The following is a 24699-nucleotide window of genomic DNA, read 5'->3' as shown; positions in this document are numbered from 1 at the left end:
AGCAAAGATTCACTGCCAAGAGGAATCTCATATAGGCACACCACGGGGTTGGATTAGAGAATTCTCACGGCAGCAATGAGACTGTGCAAAGTGAAAATCTTTATGTGTAACGCTGGGACTGCTGCTTTTTTTACCTGAGCAGAAACCCTGCATCAGTGGGCTTTTCATTTCTCACCAAGCTAAGATGGGTCAGGAACAACACTTGCTTCTTGAGAATTACAAGGCTGTACTTGAAGGAGGGCGGTCTTCTCAACAAAACTCCTCTCGTTCAATGAAAAATGTGGGAAAATGTGAGGCAACCTCATTAAGTGATTGTCACATAGCCTGGGTCCAACTCTCTGAATGTGTTTATTCACCTGAGAAACGTAAATTTAATATTGCTTAAGCAAGAAATCAGGGAAGCTGATTTCCACCAATCTTAGTGGGAGAGAGTTAGGCTGTTTTCTAAAGAGTAGATACCTATGTATCAGATTTATAGATGGATATTGATAAATATAAGGATATTATCCAGATGCTCTTATTGAAAAGTTTTGATGAGGTTTTCATTATACAGATAATAACATTTTCCTTAAAAGAGCAAGAATAAGCTTTTGAGCAGAATTCTCAACCTCAGCACTCCCAGCATATTGGGCTGGATCACTCCTTGCTGGAGGGTGGCATCCTGTGCATTGTAGGATGTTTAGCAGCAACCCTGGCCTCTATCCACTAGATGCCAGCAACATCCCGAGTCAAGACAATCAAAAATGTCTCTAGACATTGATAAACGGCCCCTGGGAGGGACAGTCCTCCCAGCTGAGAACCATCCCTTTAGATGGTCAACGTCTCCAGGGCAGGCACACAAGGACGTCTTCTAGACCTGGTTGGTAACATGATCTAAATAGTATATTGTGAGACCATTTTATTCCCATGAGCAACCTGGAAGCAGATTGCTGTTTTCTTATCTGTGCTGTGTCTTGGAGGACAACGACATCTTATAGAGCCTTGGACGAAAACCCAGACATAGTGTCATTGGGTTGAGTTGGACCATCAACAGGTGAGATTCATTGAAAGAACCTTCAGTACTCAGAATGGGTTCCACTGATGACACTGGCTCATGCACAAAATGTCTGGGTCAGCTTAGGTGGGAGGCTGCTTCCTTCCTCCATGGGCACGTGGGAGAAAAACAGGATGACCCCCATTAGCCTCAGATTGGGGTGGGTACGAGGTGCCGGCAGCAAGATCTCCCTTTAGGGATCTTCCTCTTTGCCTCTGAACTTTTCCCTTCCCTTGGCTCTTCCCAGTGAGGTGGAAAACCAGTTAAAGAGTGTGTGAAAGCAGGTGGTTAACACCTGCTTTCCAGTGGTTGACAGTCTGGGCTCCCAGTGCAGGGGGCCCGGGTGCGATCCCTGGTCAGGGAACTAGATCCCACATGCATGCCGCCACTAAGAGTTCGCGTGTCACAACTAAGAAGTCTGCAGACCGTGACTAAAGACCTGGCACGGCCAAATAAATAAATATTTAAATATTTAAAAAATAATAAAAATATAAAGATACTGTGAAAGCAGAGAGTACCGACAAATTTAATATCATGAACCATGAGAGAAAAATGGACTTAATGCAACTCTCTGAACACTCAGTGTGCACTGGTCACGGAACGATTCAGATTTATTCCAAGGGAAAGAACCAGGGCCAAAGACTAAATAAAATAAGGAGTGAGAGTTTTCATTTTCTGTAAGAAAAGACTTTTGATGAGTTACCCCTGCCAAGTTTTCTGTCATTAGAGGGGAAGAAGAATAGTCTGATTGGAATAGAAGCTCTCAGAAGCCCCTTCAGCCCTCATAGTGATGATTCTCTGAGCCCAGGTGGACGTGAAACGTGTAAGTGGAAACAACTCTGCTTCCCTACCTGTTACCTCTCAATATGGCGGGTGAAACAAAAAGGGCAAGTGTTCATGCATCTCTCCTCTGCACTTGACATGCTCTAGTGCTTTCCATCCTGTGCAAGTGTGAACCCATTTGCAGGAGAAGAAATCAAGGCCCAGGAACTTCAATGCTTCGGCAGCAGTGAAGCCACAGCAGGACAGCTCCGGGAATTTCTGCTCTTCTCTGGAGCACCAGCTACCCTGACGGTGTGGTCCAGAGACCCACGGGGATGCCTGAGACCTATGAGGAGGTCTGTGAGCTCAAACTGTCTTTGCAGCAATTCAAAATGTTATTTGCCTTTTTACCACCACTCTTTCATGAGCTTACGGTGGGTTTCCCCAGTGGCTCCATTATCACTCTGTCAGCGGATGCAATGTGTGCTTGGGCTCTCTTGCGTTTAAAAACTTTTATTTCCAGGTTTAATTGCTCATGTGACAAACACTGATAGATATCGCCCACAGAAACACAACATCTTTGGGCTCCTGGATCTGGGAAGAGTGTACATGGATCTCGAGACCACAAAGTTTGAGAAGGGCTGAACTGTATAATTCTGCCTTTCCCATCTGTGTGTGTGTGTGTGTGTGTGTGTGCATGTACGTGCGCAAGTGCACTTTGAGAGGAAGGTATACCTAATGCAGAAATTTGAAAAAAAAAAAGAAGAGTGAACCAAGGTTGGTTGTGCACAATGGGAGGTGAGCAAACCTCTCCACGGACTCAGCTCTGGCTGAGCTGTTGTTTTCGTCTCTGGTTTCCAGCTTCCTCTTGGTTCTGTCGGCAGCTGAATTTGAACAAGATTTGCAGCCCGTGTGCCTGCCCTCACCCTGGACTGCCACCCAACTAATGAAAACAATGAATCAGGGTGCCTCACTTACAAATCTTCAGATTGGTAATAACACTTAAGGAGAAACCACTGGCAATGCCATCAGAAGTTGTATTTAAATTGAAGAGAAAGACATTTCATTTAGAACTTGCTAAATGAAGACGTGCTGGGAAAACAGGGGCCTGACTGGGCACCCCACTGCCTTTCTCGCTGCTGCAGCAAAGAGCTGGTGAACAGGGCCGGGAGGAGAGGTGTGGGACGAAACAAGGGAGGTTAGAGGGCATCTGCCCAGGTGCCCTTCTGCAAGCCGATGATGGGCACAGACGAGAGAGAGAGAGAGAGAGAGGAGAGAGAGGAGAGAGGGGGGAGAGGTTCCACGGAACGCCAAAAGAGGGAGGCTCAGTTAAAGACCGTCCATCCCATAGGATTTCCCTGGTGGCACAGTGGATAAGACTCCACGCTCTCAATGCAGGGGACCCAGGTTCAATCCCTGGTCAGGGAACTAGATCCCACATGCATGCTGCAACTAAGAGTTCACATGCCACAACTAAGGAGCCCATCTGCCACAACTAAGGAGCCCACATGCTACAACTTAGGAGCCAGCGAGCCCCAACTAAGGAGCCCACCTGCCGCAAACTAAGGAGCCCATCTGCCGCAACTAAGACCTGGTGCAACCAAATAAATGAATAAATAAACAAATATTTAAAAAAAAAGACTGTCCATCCCCTTCAGGCTTTGGACTTTATTTCCCACTGGGATAACAGGATGGACAGAGCAGTGTTTACATTGCTGGACCCACCAGTAAGTCCCATAACTGGGAGTGGATAACGGGTCCAGCCGGAAGTAGCATATGCCACCGTGCAGGCGAATCGGAATACCCTTGCCCACAAAATCCGAAGGAGATTGCCCCGAGCACCTGGGAGTCACAGTACCTGTCTTCCGGCAGAGGGGACCCCGCAAGTTTGACCACCGTGGGGAAGATGTCCATGTTGCTGGTTGGCTCATCAATCTCCAGCCCAGCCTGGATCACCCCTGGCCATCGGAGGATGCCTGGAACCCGGATGCCTCCTTCCCAGTTGTTGGCTTTTCCCCCTAAAATGCCGAAGGAGAGGCATCAAGGAGATTTATACGTCTTTCCAACACGTACCTCAATGCACTCGTCAACGCTCAACGTGGGGTGGCCGATTTGGAAGAACCTAGTGATTTAGTGACATGGATTCAATGAGAATTTCACAAGCAATACTGTATCTCTTGTGGTGAAAGAAATATATTGGGTTGGCCAAGAAGTTTGTTTGGGTTCTTCCATAAAATGTTACGGAAGAACCCAAACAATCTTCTTGGCCAACCCAACATATATATATATGTGTCATGGTCATTACATGCATGACACACGGCCAGCAATGCCTGGTGGACACAAGTGCTGACTCCGTAATCAGGGAAACTCAAATCTCGCAGCAACAAAGACTTATAACAATGTTTCTGGAGTCATGGGGTTCAAATTCCATTTCTACCTTTTACCACTGGTAGGAGGCAAAATAATGGCACCCCCAAATGTCTACTTGCAACCCCTGGAATCTGGGGATATGGTACCTTATCCGACAAAAGGAGAGATTATTCTGGATTATGTGAGTGGGTCGAATGTAATCACGAGGCTCTTTATAAGGGAAAGAGGGAAGCAGGAAAATTGGCATCAGAGCAGCTGAGGCTGTAATCAGAGAGACTGGAAGATGCTACGTCACTGGCTCTGAACAGAGAGAAAGGTGCCCCAAGCCAAAGCATGCAGGTGGCCTCCCGCCACTGGTAAAGGCAAGGAAACAGCTGTTGCCCGAGAGCCTTCATAAAGGAACACAGCTCTGCCGACACCTTGATTTTAGCCCACATGGACTCATTTTGGACATCGGACCTGCAGAACTGTACGATCATCCATTTGTGTTGTGCTGAGCCACCAAATGGGTGGTGATTTCTTGCAGCGGTCCTAAGGCAATGAAAACACCAGTTCTGTGCCCTTGGGGACATGGATCAACCGGCTGTGCCACACATTCCAGACACGTAAGATGTGAGTATTCCGCAGGATTATGATCCCCAGCCTGAGAGACAGGAGACCACTGACCATAGCCATTTTCATCACTGCTATTCTTTTATTACGGGCATAGCTCTTACTGTTTAGTTGGGAAAACGAGCTTTGCACGTAGGAGGCAATGCGAAAATAACTACATAGAGCATGAAAGGGGTATCAGGAGGGGCTGGAGGGGTGAGCTGGGAGTGGGTCACAGTGTCAACAGAAGATGCTCCCCGGGGTCTCTCACTAATGGTCCTTGGGGAAGGGAGATAGCAGCACAGCAGCCTTGGGCTCAAAGAGGCCAGAGATGCTGGGTCCCTCCAGCAGGGACCCCGCGGATGGACGGAAAAACACACACGCTGCTTCCCCAGGAGTAGTTCCCCGTGACTTTATAACAAGCTGCGCGTAACTCTGATTGCAGCCCAAGAAAAAGCACAGATGATGACTCTTGCCTGGGAACACGGGCCTTGAAGCAACAGGCTTCGAGTTGGTTTGTGAAGGAGAAAGAGGGGTAGCAGAGAAGGAGGGGATTGCAAAGGAGATACAGGAAGAACAGGTGAAGGAGTGTGGATTCCTTCTGAAAATGTCTGAACAGAGAAAAGAGCGTGGTCTAAATTTAAAATCTGGTCGCGTAATTGTCAAATTCACGCATTTAACATCCCGGTGGCACTCGGCCGCGATAGGAAGTCACAGACAGATGATGGCTGAGTTAATCTCTCCAGGACGGTGCAGAGAAAATCCTTCTACCATTCACTCCGAGACTCTTGTTACGAACAGCTGTCTCTAAACCACGCTTCTATTTTTTTTTTTAATTGCCACGCTTCTATTTTTGTCTTTGCACATGCTGCCACGCGGCAGGTCAAATGCCTTTGAATGGCAAGAGGGTATGCTTGTCATTCTTTTGCTTCATGTGGGCACAGAGTTCTTTGAAATACTCTATTTGTCATTTTTTGTCCTCTTGGGCATCTCCCCGCCCGATGACACTGGTTCCCTGGATTGATGGGAACCACAAGGAAGCACGTGACGAATCTAAGTCACACTGAAGTCTTTCTCACCCAAGATGCTACAGTTTACACTCTGCTCGATGTATTCAGTCCAGGGACTAAAACCCCACCAATTACAGATGGGAGATGTGACAAAACTGCCCAGGTTCCATCAAACTATCATCCACCTGTTATCGGGGCAAAAATAAACAGCAGCCATCTGCTCGTGTCACTGCTTGAAGGTAAAGAACTGAAGAACACCCTTAAGATAACTGACCCGGTTTCAAAAGCTAAAGGTGACTGTTTAAGCAAGACATCAAACGGCTAAATCATCTGAGCCAGGGGGTGGCACGTGTTTCCTTTGCAAAGCCAGGGAGTAACTATTCTAGGTGGTTCGGGTGGCTTGACCAACTCCTCAAAAGCTCAGAAGCAGGAGGGCCAGACACCAACAAATCAACATGGCTGTGTTTCAGGAAAACTTGATCTACAACATCAGGCATCAGGCTGGATCTGGCCCAAATGCCATAGTTTACTGAGCCCTGCTCTTTTTCTTTTCTTTTCTTTTTTTTTTTTTTTTATTGGAGTATAGCTGATTTACAATGCTGTGTTAGTTTCTGCTGTACAGCAAAGTGAATCTGTTATACATATACATATATCCACTCTTTTTTTTTTTTTTTGTGGTACGCGGGCCACTCACTGTTGTGGCCTCTCCCGTTGCGAAGCACAGGCTCCGGACGCGCAGGCTCAGCGGCCATGGCTCACGGGCCCAGCCGCTCCGCGGCATGTGGGATCTTCCCGGACCGGGGCACGAACCCGTGTCCCCTGCATCAGCAGGCGGACTCTCAACCACTGCGCCACCAGGGAAGCCCTATCCACTCTTTTTTTTAGATTCTATTCCCATATAGGTCATTACAAAGTACTGAGTAGAGTTCCCCGTGCTGTACAGTAGGTCCTTATCAGTTATCTATTTTATATATAGTAGTGTGTATGTGTCAATCCCAATCTCCCAATTTATCCCCCGCCCTTACCCTCTGGTAACCATAAGTTTCTTTCCTACATCTGTGACTCTTATTTCTGTTACGTAGATAAGTTAGTTCATTTGTAGCCCCCCCCTTTATTTTTTTTTGATTGATAGATTGATAGATTCCATGTATAGAGCCCTGGTCTTAAAGTTACTGAATTTAGATTTGGGGAGTAGGGTGCGTGCATCAGCCCTCACCATACTCCGTAATATTAACTCCTTCACTGTTAGGGGGAAATGTCACCACAACTTCCACTGATTGTTTATTTTTTTACTTAATTGGACTCCTTCATATCTTCTGCAAGAATGAAAAACTAAAGAATCTCTCCTTCAGCCTGAAATGTAAAGTAACCACATTGTGGCTCTGGCCCACCCTTCCAATACCATTCCTTAGTCAAGCTGAGTCTCACCTAAGTGCCCCAGCAAACAACTCATCCTATCCCGCCTTCTGCAAAGTTCTGTTGCTGTTTTCTCTGCCAGGATTTTCCCCCAACCCCCAATCATTTCTATAAACCCTCGACAGCCTGCATAACACGCTCTTCCTATTTAATCAAGGCTTCTACACCCATTACCACACGTAACGTCTTCCTATTCTCCATTTCCTGGGCATTTTCCAAGGTTCTCGTTTATGGGATGTGTGACAATCAATGCGATCCCGTCTCATCATCCCAGCGGGACCAAGTGTACTTGAGAAGAAACTCTAATCGACTGTTGAATAAACTGCGGTCCACAGCGTAATACCTTCCAAATAGAGAAGGACCAATGTATGCAGTGAATGAACGAAATAATGGATGCATTGATGCAGAGTATTGCTAGGGGGAAAAAATGAGAATCTTGGGCTTCCCTGGTGGCGCAGTGGCTGAGAGTCCGCCTGCCGATGCAGGGGACACGGGTTCGTGCCCCGGTCCGGGAGGATCCCACATGCCGCAGAGCGGCTGGGCCCGTGAGCCACGGCCGCTGAGCCTGTGCGTCCGGAGCCTGTGTTCCACAACGGCAGAGGCCACAGCAGTGAGAGGCCTGCGTACCGAAAAAAAAAAAGAAAAAAAAAGAGAATCTTACAGATGGGAGTGGTTATAAACTCCTGTTTCCAACCTCTTTTGGTCCCTTAACTTTGCTAGGCTTTTTCATTTCCCTAACCTGTTGCATTCCAAAAGTTCTCTCCTCTAGAGTCTTACCCAACGAGCTCATCTTCTTAGCCTCACTGTGCATTCCATCCAGGAAAATGAGCTCAATTAGCACAAAATACATCAACTCCCTGCCCTCCCAGACCTCAGTTTATCTACTGATGTCACATCCCCAACCATGTCCCCCTCCAGGCAACCTTGGCCTCCGGCATCCACAGACCACATCACTCCCACCTGCTCCCTCTCAAAAGTGAGTGATCCAAACACTCTATTATCTAACCACAAACCTCTGCCTTCCAATACAGCTTTCTCAACCTTGGGCCCAAACTCTGCAATATCGAACCCCATCGTACCACGGTCACACGTTTTGTCAAATAAAACCCAATGCAGTCAACGCGTCGAAGACTGCGATCATTCGGTCGTTCAGTTTTCTACTTAAGTGAACAGTCCCAACTGTTTCAAATGACAGTTCAATTTTCGGGATGTTTGCTTACTTTATCCTATGTGGTCCCGATGACCAGCTCAGATCATGCAATATACCATTTCCATCACACTCTTGCTAAAAGACTGGATCCCAGAGAACCTCTGACACATATTCATGCCTTCCCAGTACAGTACCAGCCCTCAATGAAAATATCTATCTGTTCTCTGCAAATCGAGATCTTCTCAACTTTGCACATCTGGTTAAAATGACCAAATGGGGTCCCTTCCTGTTCCTGGAATCCAGTGTTCCCCACGTGCAGCTGGCATGTCAACCCTCGCCCAGAAGACTACTTGTCACCCCCATGCCCTGCCCTACCCTGCCTTCAGTGGGTAACTCTGTTTCCTTCTGCAGAGAGGAAACAGAAGGCTTCATTTGGGAACACCTTCCAATTCCAGCCACTATCCCTTCTCAATGCACCAGCATCTACTGTCCGCATTCCCTCCCAGACTAGACAAGGTCCCTCCCTCCTGGCAGAGATCAGTCCTCCTACAGGTTGGGTCTCATTTCCCACAGTCTTCTCAGAAATCTGACATTCTCAGCTGTCCCCTGTACCTTCACGATCCGTCTACTGAAGCTGACTTGAGAGAATGAAATACACTCCAACCTTCCCCATGACAAAGCACCCCTTTCACAGCCCGTCTCCCTGCACAGACACATTTCTGAAAAGGATCTGAGAAACGGCTCACCTTCCGGCCCCCTTTTATCCGGCCAGCCTCTGACCTCGCTCTCCACTGAAAATACTCATAGGAGCATCACATGTATAATATACACAATGGACCCTTGGGGTCTACATCCTACTTGACTGTTTATCAGCATCCATTTCTATGAACCATGTCCTTCCCTTCCCTCCCAGTTTTCTTATTTCCCTGTCACTCTCTCCGTATCTCCTTTGTGGGCTCATCATCTCCTGTATCACCTTTTATGTTCGGCTTCGTCCCTGACCCTCTTCTCTTCTTACACTAAATGATCCCATACACCAACCCAATATAGGTCTCTGCCCAGGAGTCCTAATTCCTAAAGGGAACCTCTGTCTGGCGAGTCACACCAGCCAAGCACGTAACAGACAGCTTTGACGTTTTCCTTTCCCTCAAGCCCAATATCCAATCAATCACCAGTACCACTGGGTTTACCAATACAACCACGTTGATTGCTTGCCCTCTTCATTGAGTTCAACCACTGATCCTTCAAACCTAAGCTCAAGTGGTTTTTCATTTACATATTCACTCAAAAATAATTTCTTACAATATGTCAGGTACTATTCTAGGTTCTAAGAATACAGATGTGAGCAGAATACATCTGGATCGTAGTTCTTGCACTCTGGCAGGTAGCAGTATTCCTTGCCCTCACTAAGGGCACGTAGGACGCACTTTGCATGTACTGACTTCTTAATCATCTCAACAGTCTTCTACGATGTTCCTATAATAACATCCTATGACTCAAATTCTAAAGACAAGGGAACCAAGTCTCTGCCTGGGAGTCCTAATTCCTCAAAGAACTTCTATCTACCCATTCGCACCAGCCAAAAACATGAGACATCTTATGTTACCCCTCAGTTCATCCTTATGCTCACTTCTTTACCCTTTCCTTAGAGTGGATTTGGGTGATATTCTTGACCTCCAATTTTAACTACTACCCAAATGGCAATAACTATATATATATATATATATATATATACATACATATACATATATATATACACACACACACACACACACATACATATAAACACACAATATATATACACATTTCTATCTATCTACCTATCTACCTATGTCTGTTCATATATCTCTATCTACCCATCTATCTATCTACCTACGTACCTATGTCTGTCTATCCATCGATCCATCATATCTATCCCTATCTATCTATCTACCTACCTACCTACCTACCTGTGTCTGTCTATCCATCCATCCATCTCTATCTCTATCTATCCATCCATCCCTATCCATCTGTCTATCTATCTACTTCATTCTATCAGACATACTAATGTGGACGTAGGGTACCTTTCATCAGCTACGTCACCCAGTATCCCTTGTTGACACCTTCACCTCCAGTGACCTTGGGCTGCTTTTTTGCTCCCTGGAAGCATCTCACTCCTGCCTGGAATGAACTCTCCACCTCTCCTCTCCCAGCCAACACTCCCAAACATCAGCCTGCAAAAGGTCCGGGTCTCCTGGGAAGTTCTCTGAATTCCCAGGTTGGGGGAACAACGTCTAATCGTCCCTTCTCAGAGCTTCCTTTCTAGTTTGTTATTCTGAAACCACCTCCTTAGATGTCCATCTCAACCAGAGAATATGAGCTACGAGAGGCTGGGGACCCTGTATTCACTGTCATTATGTCCCAGAAGCCAGCCCCGAGCCTGGCATAGATGGAGGCTCAATATATGCGTGCTTCTCAGTGGAATTTAACTGAAGGAATGAACTGCTAGGTGAGGATAACATGTGAGCTTCTTTCAGAGAGGAAAAGCCTGGGGAAGCCTGGGGGATGCCTCCTGGCACACAAGTCCTGATACCAGCAAGACCAGCCAGCTTTGCCCTCTCTTGGGGAGCGGATGAAAATGTTTGCTAAAACCTGAAGAATGAACCTGAATGTAACCACCCCCTAATAAACTACCAGAGCCTCTTGTAGGTTTTTTTTTTTTTTTTTTCTCCAACAAAAGCATCCGTTGCTCTGAAAGCTGTGTGACCTTATGAGGCAAAGAGCCACCAAACTCAGTGACTGTAAGAAGCAACTCCTAAGCCATATGGACTCCGGCCAATCAGCGGCTTTTGGAATTTGCACTTCAAGGAAAACTGCCAGAAGCTGCAGTGCGTTTCTTGCAGGCATCAGGGAATTCGGAAAGCATTTCTCTGCACGTGGAGAAAGTCTACTTTCATGAACACTCAGGAAAATACGATTTTCAGCCCTCACACCCACCAACCAATGCTTCTGCAGAACCCATCTATAGAGTTAATTTATCCGCTCCATTGACATTTATTACTTGCCTTTAGGCAGAGTAAAAGGGAGGCGGGGGTTGAGGGGGGAGCCTCCTGCTGGGTGACCTTGACTTGGGAGAGGAATGAAAAGGAAGCCAGAGCTAGGAGTCTGATGTTCTCATCCGAGACTTCGGGGAATTTTCAGCTGTGAGGAAGAGGAAGGAAACTCTAAACTCTAAGAAAATCTTAGGGAAGTTATTCTGGTCCCAGCTAAGGGAGGATATTTTAGGGAAAAGGTGAAAATAAATTTACAAATATTACATGCTAGGGAGGGTGTGGAGAAAAGGGAACCCTCCTACACTGTTGGTCAGAATGTACATTGGTGCAGCCACTATGGAGAACAGTCTGGAGGTTCTTTAAAACACTAAAAATAGAGCTACCATATGATCCAGCAATCCCACTCCTGGGCATATATCCAGACAAAACTGTAATTCAAAAAGATACGTGCACCCCAATGTTCATAGCAGCACTATCCACAATAGCCAAGACATGGAAAACAACCTAATGTCCATCGACAGGTGAATGATAAAAGAAAATGTGATATATACGTATAATGAAATAGTACTCAGCCATAAAAAGAATAAAATAATGCCATGTGCAGCAACATGCGTGGACCTAAAGATTATCATACTAAGTGAAGCCAGACAGAGAAAGACAAATACCATATGATAGCACTCATATACGGAATTTAAAACATGACACAAATGAACTTATCTGTGAAACAGAAACAGACCCACAGATATAGAAAAGAAACTTATGGTTACCAAAGGGGAAAGTGGGGGAGGGATAAATTAGGAGTTTAGGATTAACAGATACACACTACTTTATATAAAATAGATAAACAGGGCTTCCCTGGTGGCGCAGTAGTTAAGAATCTGTCTGCCAATGCAGGGGACATGGGTCCGAGCCCTGATCTGGGAAGATCCCACATGCCGCGGAGCAACTGGGCCTGTGCACCACAACTACTGAGCCTGCACTCTAGAGCCCGTGAGCCACAACTACTGAGCCCACGAGCCACAACTGCTGGAGCCCATGCTCCTCAACAAGAGAAGCCACCGCAATGAGAAGCCCATGCACCGTAATGAAGAGTAGCCCCTGCTCACCGCAACTAGAGAAAGCCTGCGCGCAGCAACGAAGACCCAACACAGCCAAAAATAAATAAGTAAAATAAATAAATTTTTTTTAAAAGTTAAAAAAAATAGATAATCAACAAGGTCCTACTGTATAGCACTCAATATTTTGTGTAAATAACCTGTAAGGGAAAAGAATCTGAAAAAAATAGATACATGTGTGTGTATAACTGAATCACTTTGCTGTACACCTGAAACTAACACAACATTGTAAATCAACTATATTTCAATTAAAAAAAAAGAGAGAGAAATAACTAGTATTGTCACTATCCCCTCAACCCCACAAAATTAATTTTTTGAAGTGCAGACTACAGCAGAATCTAATGTTCCTCTGATTAAAAGGGATTAGCTGTTGAACTCTGTGTAGCGATTTAATCACAGCCATTCTACCAAGGTGGTCCACAGATTTCATTAGTGAAAGAGACTGAGGAATACAGAGGCATCACTGAGCTCAAATAGTATAGATTTCTTTTTTTTTTTTTTTTTTTGAGCGGGAGGATGAATAATGACCCCTAAAGATGTCCATGTTGGATTCCTTGGAACCTTTGAATTATACCTTGTTTTCTGAAAAAGGGACTTTGTAGATAGGATTACATTACTGATGGTGTGATGGGGAGGTTATCCTGGATTATCCTGGGGGGCCCTAAGTGACAGTAGGAGTGCCCTTATTAGAGTGAGGCAGGATGGGATGTGACTAGAGAAGAGAAGGCAATGGGAGGAAGTACAGATCTTTTGGGGCAGTTCTGACGAAGACTGCAAATCAGGATTGTTCTGAAACGATGCTCTTTTGATCAGTGAGCTCAAATGGTGTGATTTCTCTGCGTTTGCACAAATCATAGGAGTGCGTGCAACTTCACAGCTTTAGAAAACAAGGCGTCTTGATGCTGAGAAGTCTTTGGTCATTCCCCATAGCTAAAGGAAGCCACATCTTTTTTTTTGAGCGTCATACCATTAACAACGTTTCACTGTGAACTTGATTTCAACTAAACTCGACAAAGGGATAATGCTTCGCAATAGAGTAGTGGCTGAGACATTAATACAGTGTCAGACACCGATGGTAGTTTTAGCATTCAAACAAAGCATTTCTAACACATCCAATATGTTTCTTTAAAAAACAAACAAACAAAAAACAGGGAACAGCTATGAGCATGCTTTTCAGATTGTATGAGAACCCCAGTTCCAAGGCATCATTCAGACCTTTGACACTCTCTTTCTGACTCATCCTCACCATCCACTTAGGTCTCTGAAGAGTCAGCCAATGACGCAAATGCCCATACATCTCCTTCTTTTGATCATCAGCCTCCCTCAGATTCGTCAGCTGGTGGTCACCTGGTCATCTGTCCCCGAATCAAGGCTCCATCGCACCATATAAGTGACTTTCTTAAATAACGTATTCCTTGCTAACCGCTTCTATTACTGTGATTTATGTACACGTCTCGGCAGCAGCCACTAAGCAACTCTGGAACCTAACAGACCTTCACCGGGGGAAATGAACGGACGGGGGAGCCAGTGCACGAAATGCAGTCTGTGACTCCATCTCAAGAGACACTATCATGTATAAAACAACATAAAAACAACTCTCTGCACACAGCCCATAACCTCAAGGAAATACGACGAAAGCACCTCATCTTACTATACAGGAATACATACTTTCACTTCTCGCTCCTCGAAAATAAGACTGAATAGAGGAGGGCTGGCTGAAAGAGTGGGTTAATCCTGTTCCGAGGAAAGACACCTGTTCAGTCATTTCACCCGTGCTGAGTATCAGTCGTGTGTCCTGCACTGGGGAGGGAACGATGACAAGCAAAGGAAGTGGTATGAACATCCAGTGAGGTTGTCCAGACACCACTGAACAGGAATCCTTCCCTCCTGGGTTCCAGGTAACCAAAGATGTAGACAAAGGTCCCGGCCCCCGCCCCGTGCTCAGAATTTGAAAGGATTCAGATGTGCATGTCGAGGATGTAAATAGAAGTATAATGTTTCACAGGCTACGTGCTGCCTTTGGGATGGGTGATAGACTGCCTTTTCGCTGTGTTTGCATCGGGACTGGTGTGATCCGGTGTCACCCCATTCCTGCCAGTTTGCAGAGTAAGCCATGTGCTTCTCTCCTCACCCCAGCTCTACTGAGGAGGGTATGTGGTTGGGAGAGTGGAGAGAGCTCGAGGTAGAAGGACAAGAGCTCAAGCACACCCTGGCTACCTCCTTCCCAGCCTGGTCTCCTTTGGGAACATTTCTTGGGCCCTGTTGGCCCAGTGAGGCTCTCCTTGCTGTATGCACCACTGGCATCTTGTGCCAAGAATGTTGACACCCTTGTTAAATCGCATGGGCCTCCTTAGGCTTCCTCCCACCACCCCCAACCCAACCACCCACCCAAACAACCAACCACCCAACCAACCAGCCACCGACCCAACCACCCACCCACCCAACCATCCACCCACCCAAACAACCATCCACCCACCTACCCACCCAACCGACCACCCACCCAATCAACCACCCAACCATCCACCCACCCAAACAACCATCCACCCACCTACCCACCCAACCGACCACCCACCCAACCAACCACCCAACCATCCACTCACTCAACCAACCACCCAACCAACCAACCAGCCATTTACCCAACCAACTATCCAACCAACCACCCACCCAACCATCCACCCACCCAAACAACCATCCACCCACCTACCCTCCCAACCGACCACCCACCCAACCGACCACCTACCCAAACAACCAGCCATTTACCCAACCAACCACCCAACCAACCACCCACCCAACCAACCAGCCATTTACCCAACCAACCAACCATCCAACCATCCACCCAACGAACCAGCCACCCACCTACCCAACCCGTTGACCATGGGCTCCTTTAGGGCAGGGACCGTATTGTTGCCTCTAACCCAGTGCCAGATACACAGCTCAATCAGGGTTTTGTAAACTAATGGATGAAAGCACTCCAAAGATTAGCATTTCATATCTTTGTAGGTAAACTCTGATTTCCTGAGTCCCTGGGAATCTGTGAAACATCCATGTGAGAGAATAATGAAAGGGCAATAAAGCACCTCATGGCTTTAGGGAGCAAAATTCAATGCGCTTTCCTACGTGTCACGCATCTTGCTTTATTCAGCAGCCCCTACTCTCTGGGACACCTTGCTTTGCCTCTTTGCATGGTCACTTCTAATCATCCTCCCATATGTTACATCCAACCCACATCCATTGCAGATTCGGGTGGTGTCCTAACCCTTAGCACGGATATGCCCTTTGAGGTATCTCACCTAAGTCTTTGTGAAATGGGCCACAAGTTATTATAATCAGGTATCTATGTCTCATATTCACAGAGTGTACGTTGTATAAGCAACTTGGGGTCAGCAGATGGGTCTTATCTAATATCCCCAATGACAGGTAGCCTGATCCATATTGGTGGTGGCTTAGCTAATGGTGTGTCAGGAAGGAAGCATCAGCCCACAATGCTGTAGCATATGGAGATAGGCAGAATAATGACCTCCCAAAGATGTCAACATCCTCATCCCCGGACACTGTGACTAGGTTACCTTCCGTGACAAAAGGGACTCTGCAGATGTGATTAAGGGTCTAGAAATAAGAAAAATTACTCTGGATTATGTGGGTGAGCCTGACATAATCACAAGGGTCCTTAAAATTGTAGGCAAGAAAGTCAGAGTAAGTGAAAGAGATGGAATTATGGAAGCAGAGGTCAGAGAAAGAGAGAGAGAGAGAGAGAGAGAGAGAGGAAGGTTTGAAGACACTGCATTGGTGGCTTTAAAGGTGGAAGAAAGGGTCCATGAGCCAAGGAGAGTGAGCACCTCCAGACGCTGGAGAAGGCAAGGAAATGGATTCTCCCCTGGAGCCTCCAGAAAGATGCAGTCCTGTTACCATCTTGATTTTAGACCAGTGAGACCCATTTCAGACTTCTGACGTCCAAATACAAGTTAATCATTTTTTGTTGTTGCTGTAACAAATTAACACAAACTTCCAGGCTTAAAGCAATTGTAGTTGTAGAGGTCATGGGGGGAGGCTGTAAGGGGTCTTGTTGGAACCAACTATACATATGGGGCTGAATTTACATTTAGGGGGAAAACACCCTCATTTTAATGTCTGGACACAGACTGCATGCCTTTAAGTTCTGGGGGGGACCATACCGGAAATGGTCACTTTGGCCACCTGAGTTTTCAATGCCTGTGACCCAATAAAGCCCTGTATGTTTCCAGTGGCAGAAGAATAGCACCACAGCTCCAAGGTCCAGGACAAGGTGATGAGGGGGTCAGCTGCGGGGGGCAGGCAGAGCCCAGAGCTGACACCGTGGCATTTCCCACCTGGATAGATTTCTCACCTTTATAGATTCCGTTACTGCCTCCGTGACCCTCCCCTTTGACGGTCACCTCCTCTACGTGTGCTCCTTGGTCCGAGGAGAAGTAGACCAGGGTGTTATTAGCCAGTTTCAACTCATCTAGAACATCCAAGATCTGCCCTGAAGGGGAGAAAACGCTCAGTGTTAAAACAGTGCAACCTTTACAAAAGAAAGGGAGGTGATTCGCCCTCATCGACCTGTCTGTTAATTTCTGATGGTGAGAAGGAGATGGTCTTATACACTGAGCTCTCCTGGGCTGAGATGCAGTCACTGAATTAAGTATCATCTACAAGCATCCTTTGAACATCTAGGCATCATGGGGTGACCCTGTAGGGAGACCTGATAAAGGATTCTAGAAGAATCAGGCTCACAGATCATGAGCCCCTTGGAGGAAGGTGCCGGAAGAGAGAAGCCAAATTGCTGCAATCACCAGCTGGCCTGAGGCTATAAAGAAGTCTATTGGTTTTCCTTATTGACTGGAAAAAACTAAATCATCACTGTTCCTCTTATACAAACAAACATCTCTAAAACTATTTTATGATGAATGACCTTTTTCATAGTTACCACAGACACCCAGGTCTAAAACTGTCCATCATGAAAATGAATATTCCTCACACGTTCCTTTTTCTTCTCCTCACCTTCTTTCCCCATACTTCACAGTGTATACTAACCCCCACAGAGCAACCCTTCAAAGTAATAATGATACCATGGTCCACAATGAGAGTAACAGGTACCATTTGTTGAACACTCTGCCTGCAAAGGACTTAATTCCATGTTCTCTTGATTACATCATACTGAACCCTACGAGTAAAGAGCATTGGCTCCATTGCACAGGTGAGGGCAACAGTGCTCCAAAAAGACACAGGACCTGTTCAAAGTCATGTAAAACCCAAACTCTCAAACCCTGCAGAGTTCAGTGGATGAACTCAATGAAAATCACAGAAGAGTAAAAAAAAAAAAAAAAAAAAAAGACATGAAGGAAAAAGAGTTCGAGCTACATCCTGAAACACCCATGGATGACATGATAATGATGGCTGCTGTCTTCTTCAAATGAATCCAGGAAGAAGGGAAGTGAGCACGGAGCATGGATGAATAAAATCAGGCGTGACTTCCTTCATTGTCAAATGTGGATCCAGGGCATACGGCAGTTCACTGCACTTTTCTCTCTGCTTCTATGGATGCCTCCAATTTTCCATAAGAATAAACAGAACAAAACAAAACAGAAGCCAACTGAAGGTTGAAGAATGTGCTGAAACACGGACTCTCTGATTAGGAAGCTACCACCTGCTCTCAGATCAGAAGAAAATGATGGTCAGACGAGATGTATATAATTTACAATTTGCAAGGAGATTGCTACGTTCACATGCTGCCAAGTTAATTTGGTCCATGCATGCAGTTATTATTCGAGGTATTACAGGGTCTGACTCGGTGTTTTGATGTTTGACAGCTAAGAGCTTTTAAGTCTCACCTCTGTCTCTTCCACGTGTGCTCAACAAGCTAATAAGAAAGCCTGGGGGCTCCCTCCCCCAGTGCCCGTGGAAGGTTCAAACTATGCCAGCTCCTACCTCCATGTGGGAACCCACATCCAAGCCCCAGCTCCTACCCACCATGAAAGCTGAATCTGTCTCCTTTCCCATCTCCCTCAAGCCATCTTCAGACCAGCCTAGGCGCTGTCCTGCTTTCCCCAGAAAGCCTCATGATATGTGAGTTACAACCTTTTCCACATCCTCTTGGTGTGGCCATAGCATCACTCGTCTCGACAGGGGACCATCTCTTCACTGTAGGATAAACACACAACTGGAATTCTAAAAGGACACCAGGCATCCTTTGCAGCAGAAATAATAACTGAATTTGGGTAATCCTATCCATCAGGCAGGTCACGCCCCCTGTGGAGACAGGCCCTGCACTCCAGGGTTGCACCTTCACCAACTTGGGCCAGAAAAGGGGTAGGAGGCCGCAGAGACAACCCTCCACGGAGGTGGCAGAGATGATTTCTGATGTGAAAGCAAGACCCCAGTCGCCTGTTACCAGACATATTCTTGCTACTTGATTGCAGTGCCACAGGCTAGAGTACATTCAATCTTTCTCAGTGTTTTAACTCATATACTAAACATACCTAGAAGCCACACCATATACATAAATGTCATCCTCAGGACCAAAAATAATACGCACGGGGCCATTTTAGTGATTTGTCACCCATGATAAATCATCGTCAGCCAGACATTTATCGCGCTGCGATTTGGTTCAGCTAAGCAGACCACGTGTGCACTCGGGCTTGGGGGAGTTCGACTCTGACACTAATTTAAGGCTTATCACTTTGAAAATGATAATTAGCTTAATGAGTTCACAGAGGAAGAAGCAACAAGGCGATGTAACCCCCACTTAACACTTTTTTTTTTTTTTTGCGGTGCGCGGGCCTCTCACTGCTGTGGCCTCTCCCGTTGTGGAGCACAGGCTCCGGACACGCAGGCTCAGCAGCCATGGCTCACGGGCCCAGCCGCTCCGCGGCATGTGGGATCTTCCCAGACCGGGGCACAAACCCATGTCCCCAGCATCAGCAGGCCGACTCTCAACCACTGTGCCACCAGGGAAGCCCCCCGCACTTAACACTTTGAAAGAAAAATGCCCCTTTTGGTGCATATAGTTAATTTCTAAATAAAATAACACAGATTAGGCAGAGAGCACAGGATTCAGGGTTTTACTTCCTTGGGTGTTAATTGATATTTTGAAAAAGGGCATACAACCACGCACCTCCATTTCAAATGAAATTCACCTTTCATATATTACACAGAAGTATCTTAGCCTGAAGAAAATGCTGTGAAGAAATGCCTTTTTTTAAAATGTGGCTTCCGTGATAACTTCTATGGACACAATGTAAATATCTAGAGCACGTTTATTTACAACTGCCAAAACCTTGGAAGCAAGCAAGGTGTCCTTCAGCAGGTGAATGAATGAACTAACTGTGGTCCATCCAGACAGTGCGAGACTATTCAGTGATACAAAGAAATGAGCTATCAAGCCATGAAGAGACATGGAAGAACCTTAAATGCATATGGCTCAGTGAAAGAAGCCCATCGGAAGAGGCTACATACTGCACGATTCAACTCTATGACATGCTGGAAAAGGCAAAACTAGGCAGACAGTAAAAAGATCAGTGCTTGTCAGAGGTTGGAGGGAGGGAGGTAAGAACAGGCGGAGCACAGAGGATTTTTAGGGCAGGGAAAGTATTATGTATGATGCTGTAATCATTACGCATTTGACCCAACCCACAGTAGGCGCAATTCCAATGGTGAACTCTAATGTAAACCATGTATTTTAATGGATAATAATGTATCAATATTGGCTCAGCAAAAGCAACACATGTACCCCGCTAATACAAGAGAGAACATGGCAAACTGTGTGCAGAAGAAATGAATATAGGAAAACTCTCTGTACTTTCTACTCTGTTTTTCTATAAACCTAAAACTGCTAAAAAAAAAAAAAAAAAAGAAAAGTCCACTGGGAATTCCCTGGCGGTCCAGTGGTTAGGAGACTGCACTTTCACTGCTGAGGGTCCGGGTTCGGTCCCTGGTCGGGGAACTAAGATACTGCAAGCCACATGGCACAGCCAAAAATTTAAAAAAAAACATTTTTTTTTAGTTTTAAAAAAATTAAAAAAGAAGCATTATTAAAATAAATACATATTAAAAAATAGTCCAGTAATTTTAAAAAGATGCCTTTCAAATGCACTGCTGGCTCTGAGACGTCCTCGTCCATGCATTCAACACGTGTTCGTAAAAGCCTAGTAAACACAGGTTAAAGACCAGGGCACGCAGAGGGTCATGGATGGCGTTTGTCCCCAAAGCCTCCTGGTGACCCTTGCCTTTGCTCAAGCTAGCTACATCTCCTACGTACAGATTCCCCTCTAGGCTATTTTCATATCCAGACGAACCTGCAGCTGCATTTACGATCCAGACTCCTTCTACTAAAATATACCTTGCATCCTTCCCCATTTTCACACCCCTCCCTAGATATTTCCTCCAAATTCCAAGATTTCAAATGACCATGATACTTGCTACATGATACATGATATTTTCTTTGTCCCCATCAATTTTTCTGATTCATTGCCTAGAGTGATAACTTTATCCCTTTCATCAAAATCGCTGCACACCACTGGGCTGGGATTAATACGAGAGAATCTAGCTGAGGCCACCATGCATTTACACACAGAAAACCATCAGATTTCTGATTTCCTTTTAGTTCTTTTTCTCCTGCAAGAGGCACCCTTGTCCCTCATAACTATTTGGGTCTTATGCCAGAATCTCATTCAGAAAGCCTGGAGCCCATTAACCATTAAATTTTTCATGAGATTGATCCTATAAAGGTCTAACATATTTCTCTTCTAAAAATTGTGCCCAGAAATCTCCTGTGGGAACAAATACTGCTGGATTAGTCTTGCTTTCAGACCCATACATTGGAAGTCAGAGGTCCACAAATATTATCTTTCAGAAGGTTCTCCAGGTATAATGATACCAATTTATGTAGGATGATAGTTTTGAATTACCGATGGTGGGCTGCAGGATAGCTTATAAATGAAATGCTTTATTTCCAAAGCTTTCTCACATTCTTCCTGGAATGAAACAAATACAGGAAACAAGCCATTTCGAGAGCACTTTTTTATTTAACCAGAGACAACAAGAGCTCACACACTGGAAAAGATGAGAACTTGTCATTCTAAAGGAGAAAACCTGGTGCTGTGAAAATCAGGGTCCTTCCTCTTTCAGGTGTGAAGCCTGGGTCCTGGAGAGTTTGTTCATTTCATTAATTCACGCCACGAGCAGGTACCAAGCCACTCTTTGGAGTCAGGGCTGTGGCGTGCCACATAAGAGACAAGGGTTTCTGGCGCTTGGGCAGAATCCTAGCTCTGACGTGAAAGGGAAGTGCTATAATGTAGAATTAACTGCTCAGGCTCTGGCTTCTGGGTCCTGACAGAAGCCAACCCGGTTTGAGTCCTGGGTCCCTGGTTTGCTCACTGGGGTTCTTTGCCTCTAAGTCAGAGGTGATAACATGTAATAGTAGAAGGTTGCCATAAGGGATGAAAGAGAATTGCATCTCAAACTCTTAGCCCAGGACTAGGAGTGTTCAGTGCAGCTCAGCTCTTACAATGGAGTTAAAAATCTGAGTTAAGCAATCAGTTTGCCTAAAATCCAAGCTACAATGAGGTATCATCTCATACTCATCAGAACAGCCATCATCAAAAAGTCTACAAATAACAAATGCTGGAGAGGGTGTGGAGAAAAGGGAACCCTCCTACACTGTTGGTGGGAATGCAAATTGGTGCAGAATCTATGGAGAACAGTACGGAGGTTCCTTCAAAAACTAAAAATAGAGCTACCATATGTTCCAGCAATCCCATACTGGGCATATAGCTGGAGAAAACTCTAATTCGAAAAGATACATGCACCCCAAGATTCAGAGCAGCACTATTTACAACAGGCAAGACATGGAAACAACCAAATGTCCATCAACAGGTGGATGGATAAAGAAGATGTGATATCTATATCTATATATCTATATCTATACACACACACAATGGAATATTACTCAGCCATGAAAAAGAATGAAATAATGTCATTTGCAGCAACATGGATGGACTTAGAGATGATCATGCTATGTGAAGTCAGAAAGAGAAAGACAAATATCATACGCTATTGCTTACATGTGGAATCTAAAAAAAATAATACAAATGAACTTATTTACAAAACAGAAACAGACTCACAGACAGAAAACTAACTAATGGTTACAAAAGGGGAAGGGGGGAAGGGATAAATTAGGAATTTGACATTAAAAGATACACACTACTATATATAAAATAGATAAAGAACAAGGACCTACTGTATAGCACAGGGAACTATATCCAATATCTCGGAATAACCTGTAATGGAAAAGAATCTGAAAACGTGTATATATATATGTGCATATATATATATATATATATACATATATATATATGCACATATATATATATATACACATGCACATTGTAAATCAACTATACTTCAATAAAAATTTTTAAAAATCGGCTTGCCTAATGGAAGTCTTGCTATTTCAGCAGATCTGTCTTTTTTCTTCTACAAGGTAGGTCGACTCAGGCAAAAAACATGGAAGGAAAATGCTTTGATGTCCCTATTCACCCTTTTGGAAACATCGAGCTCATTAAGGAAAGAAAATATCTCCTGAAGCAGCCACCCACCATGAATAATTAAGGAAGAATGTCCACCTATTCAATGTAATTCCAGGGAAGGCAGGAAACCCTGAAAAGTTCCCTTAAAACGACTTTCGCTAAATCCTTCCTGTGATCAACAGGTGAAGGGTGGAAGTCAAATATTCCCATGGAGGCTAGGATTTAAAGATAAGTGAGAGTTTCTAATGGCAGCAGTTGGTGGTGGCTGTGACTCTCCCTGGGCATGGGAAATGCTAGACGTTGCTCCAGAAAGCGAGCTTTACCCTATGTTCTGAGGCTCTCCTGAATCAGTTACTGAGTGGGATAGAGAAATTCTGCCATCATTGATTGGCCCTGGAAAGGCAATTCTTTGTTTAGCTTATGTGGGATTAGAAGCGTAACCAACATGCCAAACATCGGGACGTATCTGTCAACAAGCACAGAGATTTATTGTCTCTGGCTGGAAGCACTGTCCATGGAATGTAGGTACACTCGATCTTGTACGTCTTCCCAAAATAAATGGTCAAGATTTCCAAACCACCAGTCCTGATGCTCTCCATCACACGGAGCTCAAGGGATCCCACAGATGGGACATTTGAAAGCACATGGGTTACCTATAGTATGAAATCAAGTTCAAAAGCTTACACATCAAAGTGAAAAATAATATAGGACCAAAAAAGATTGGATTCCTTATTTGCAATGCATAAGATACAAAAATGACGTGCTGGCTTTTAGGGGATACGTGGGGGAGAGCTGGTGGTGTTTGTTCAGAAGCTTTGCATTCGTTATTTGATTCGAGGGTATTTTCAGACAGTAGCAAGTGAAATATTGTAATAAATAAACAGAAGACGAGGTGTTTTGCCCTACTATACTTGGATCTAATGCAAAGGTTGTACAAAATATAGTCTGAGACTCACTCAGACGCCGCCCAGATAGGAGGTCCGAGGAAGCATTGAAAATGAAACTCTTGCAGGGTGGTTTTAGGACCTAGGGATTGGGAGCAAGAGGCTGCTACACGCACTGCATTTCCACATCCTGAGTGATGAGACCAGGGTGGCCTCCACCTCCACTAAAAACCGAGCAAGAGGGACTCCCCTGGTGGCGCAGTGGTTAAGACTCTGCGCTCCCAATGCAGGGGGCCCGGGTTCAATCTCTGGTCAGGGAACTAGATCCCACATGCATGCTGCAACATGCATGCTGCAAGAGTTCACATGCCATAAATAAGGAGCCCGCGCGCCACAACTAAGGAACCCACCTGCCACAACTAAGGAGTCGGTGAGGCAGAACTAAGGAGCCTGCCTGCTGCAACTAAGACCCAGTGCAAACAAACAAACAAATAAATAAATAAATATTAAAAAAAAAAAAAACCAACATGCAGGAAAGAAGAAGCTCCGACCATGTCAGGAGCCCTTTCTGCTGCACGCAGGCACACCTGCTTACAAGCCTGTGATGCAGGAGTCCTGAAACCTGCCTGTCCGAAGGCCCTCGATAAAAGGCTAAATCCTTCCCTGGCAGCCACGGTGAAATAGACATCAACACACCCATCGCCACATCCTGTGTGTTTCCTATTCAATCAGATTCACCCACGTCCATTGATTTTGGGATCATACTCTTACCATGTCACTCACTTTCCCATC

General features: G+C 45.3%; 1 protein-coding gene across 9 annotated transcripts in view; it reads right to left on the bottom strand.

The window, feature by feature from the left end:
• STS (steroid sulfatase) overlaps nt 1–24699 on the bottom strand; it is a 174559-nt gene that overhangs the window by 17810 nt on the left and 132050 nt on the right. For all 9 annotated transcript variants that reach the window (XM_082609696.1, XM_082609698.1, XM_082609703.1 and 6 more), the window contains 2 exons: nt 16843–16980; nt 3654–3813 (listed from right to left, as the gene is read on the bottom strand). In XM_082609696.1, the coding sequence (XP_082465822.1) occupies nt 3654–3813; nt 16843–16980 (298 nt within the window). The remainder of the gene's footprint in view (nt 1–3653; nt 3814–16842; nt 16981–24699) is intronic.

This window comes from Mesoplodon mirus (genome assembly GCF_964341445.2).
Source record: "Mesoplodon mirus genome assembly, chromosome: X".
NCBI classification, from domain to species: domain Eukaryota; kingdom Metazoa; phylum Chordata; class Mammalia; order Artiodactyla; family Ziphiidae; genus Mesoplodon; species Mesoplodon mirus.
The sequence above is the reverse complement of the archived record's forward strand: the minus strand, read 5'-3'. Positions and strand labels throughout refer to the sequence as shown.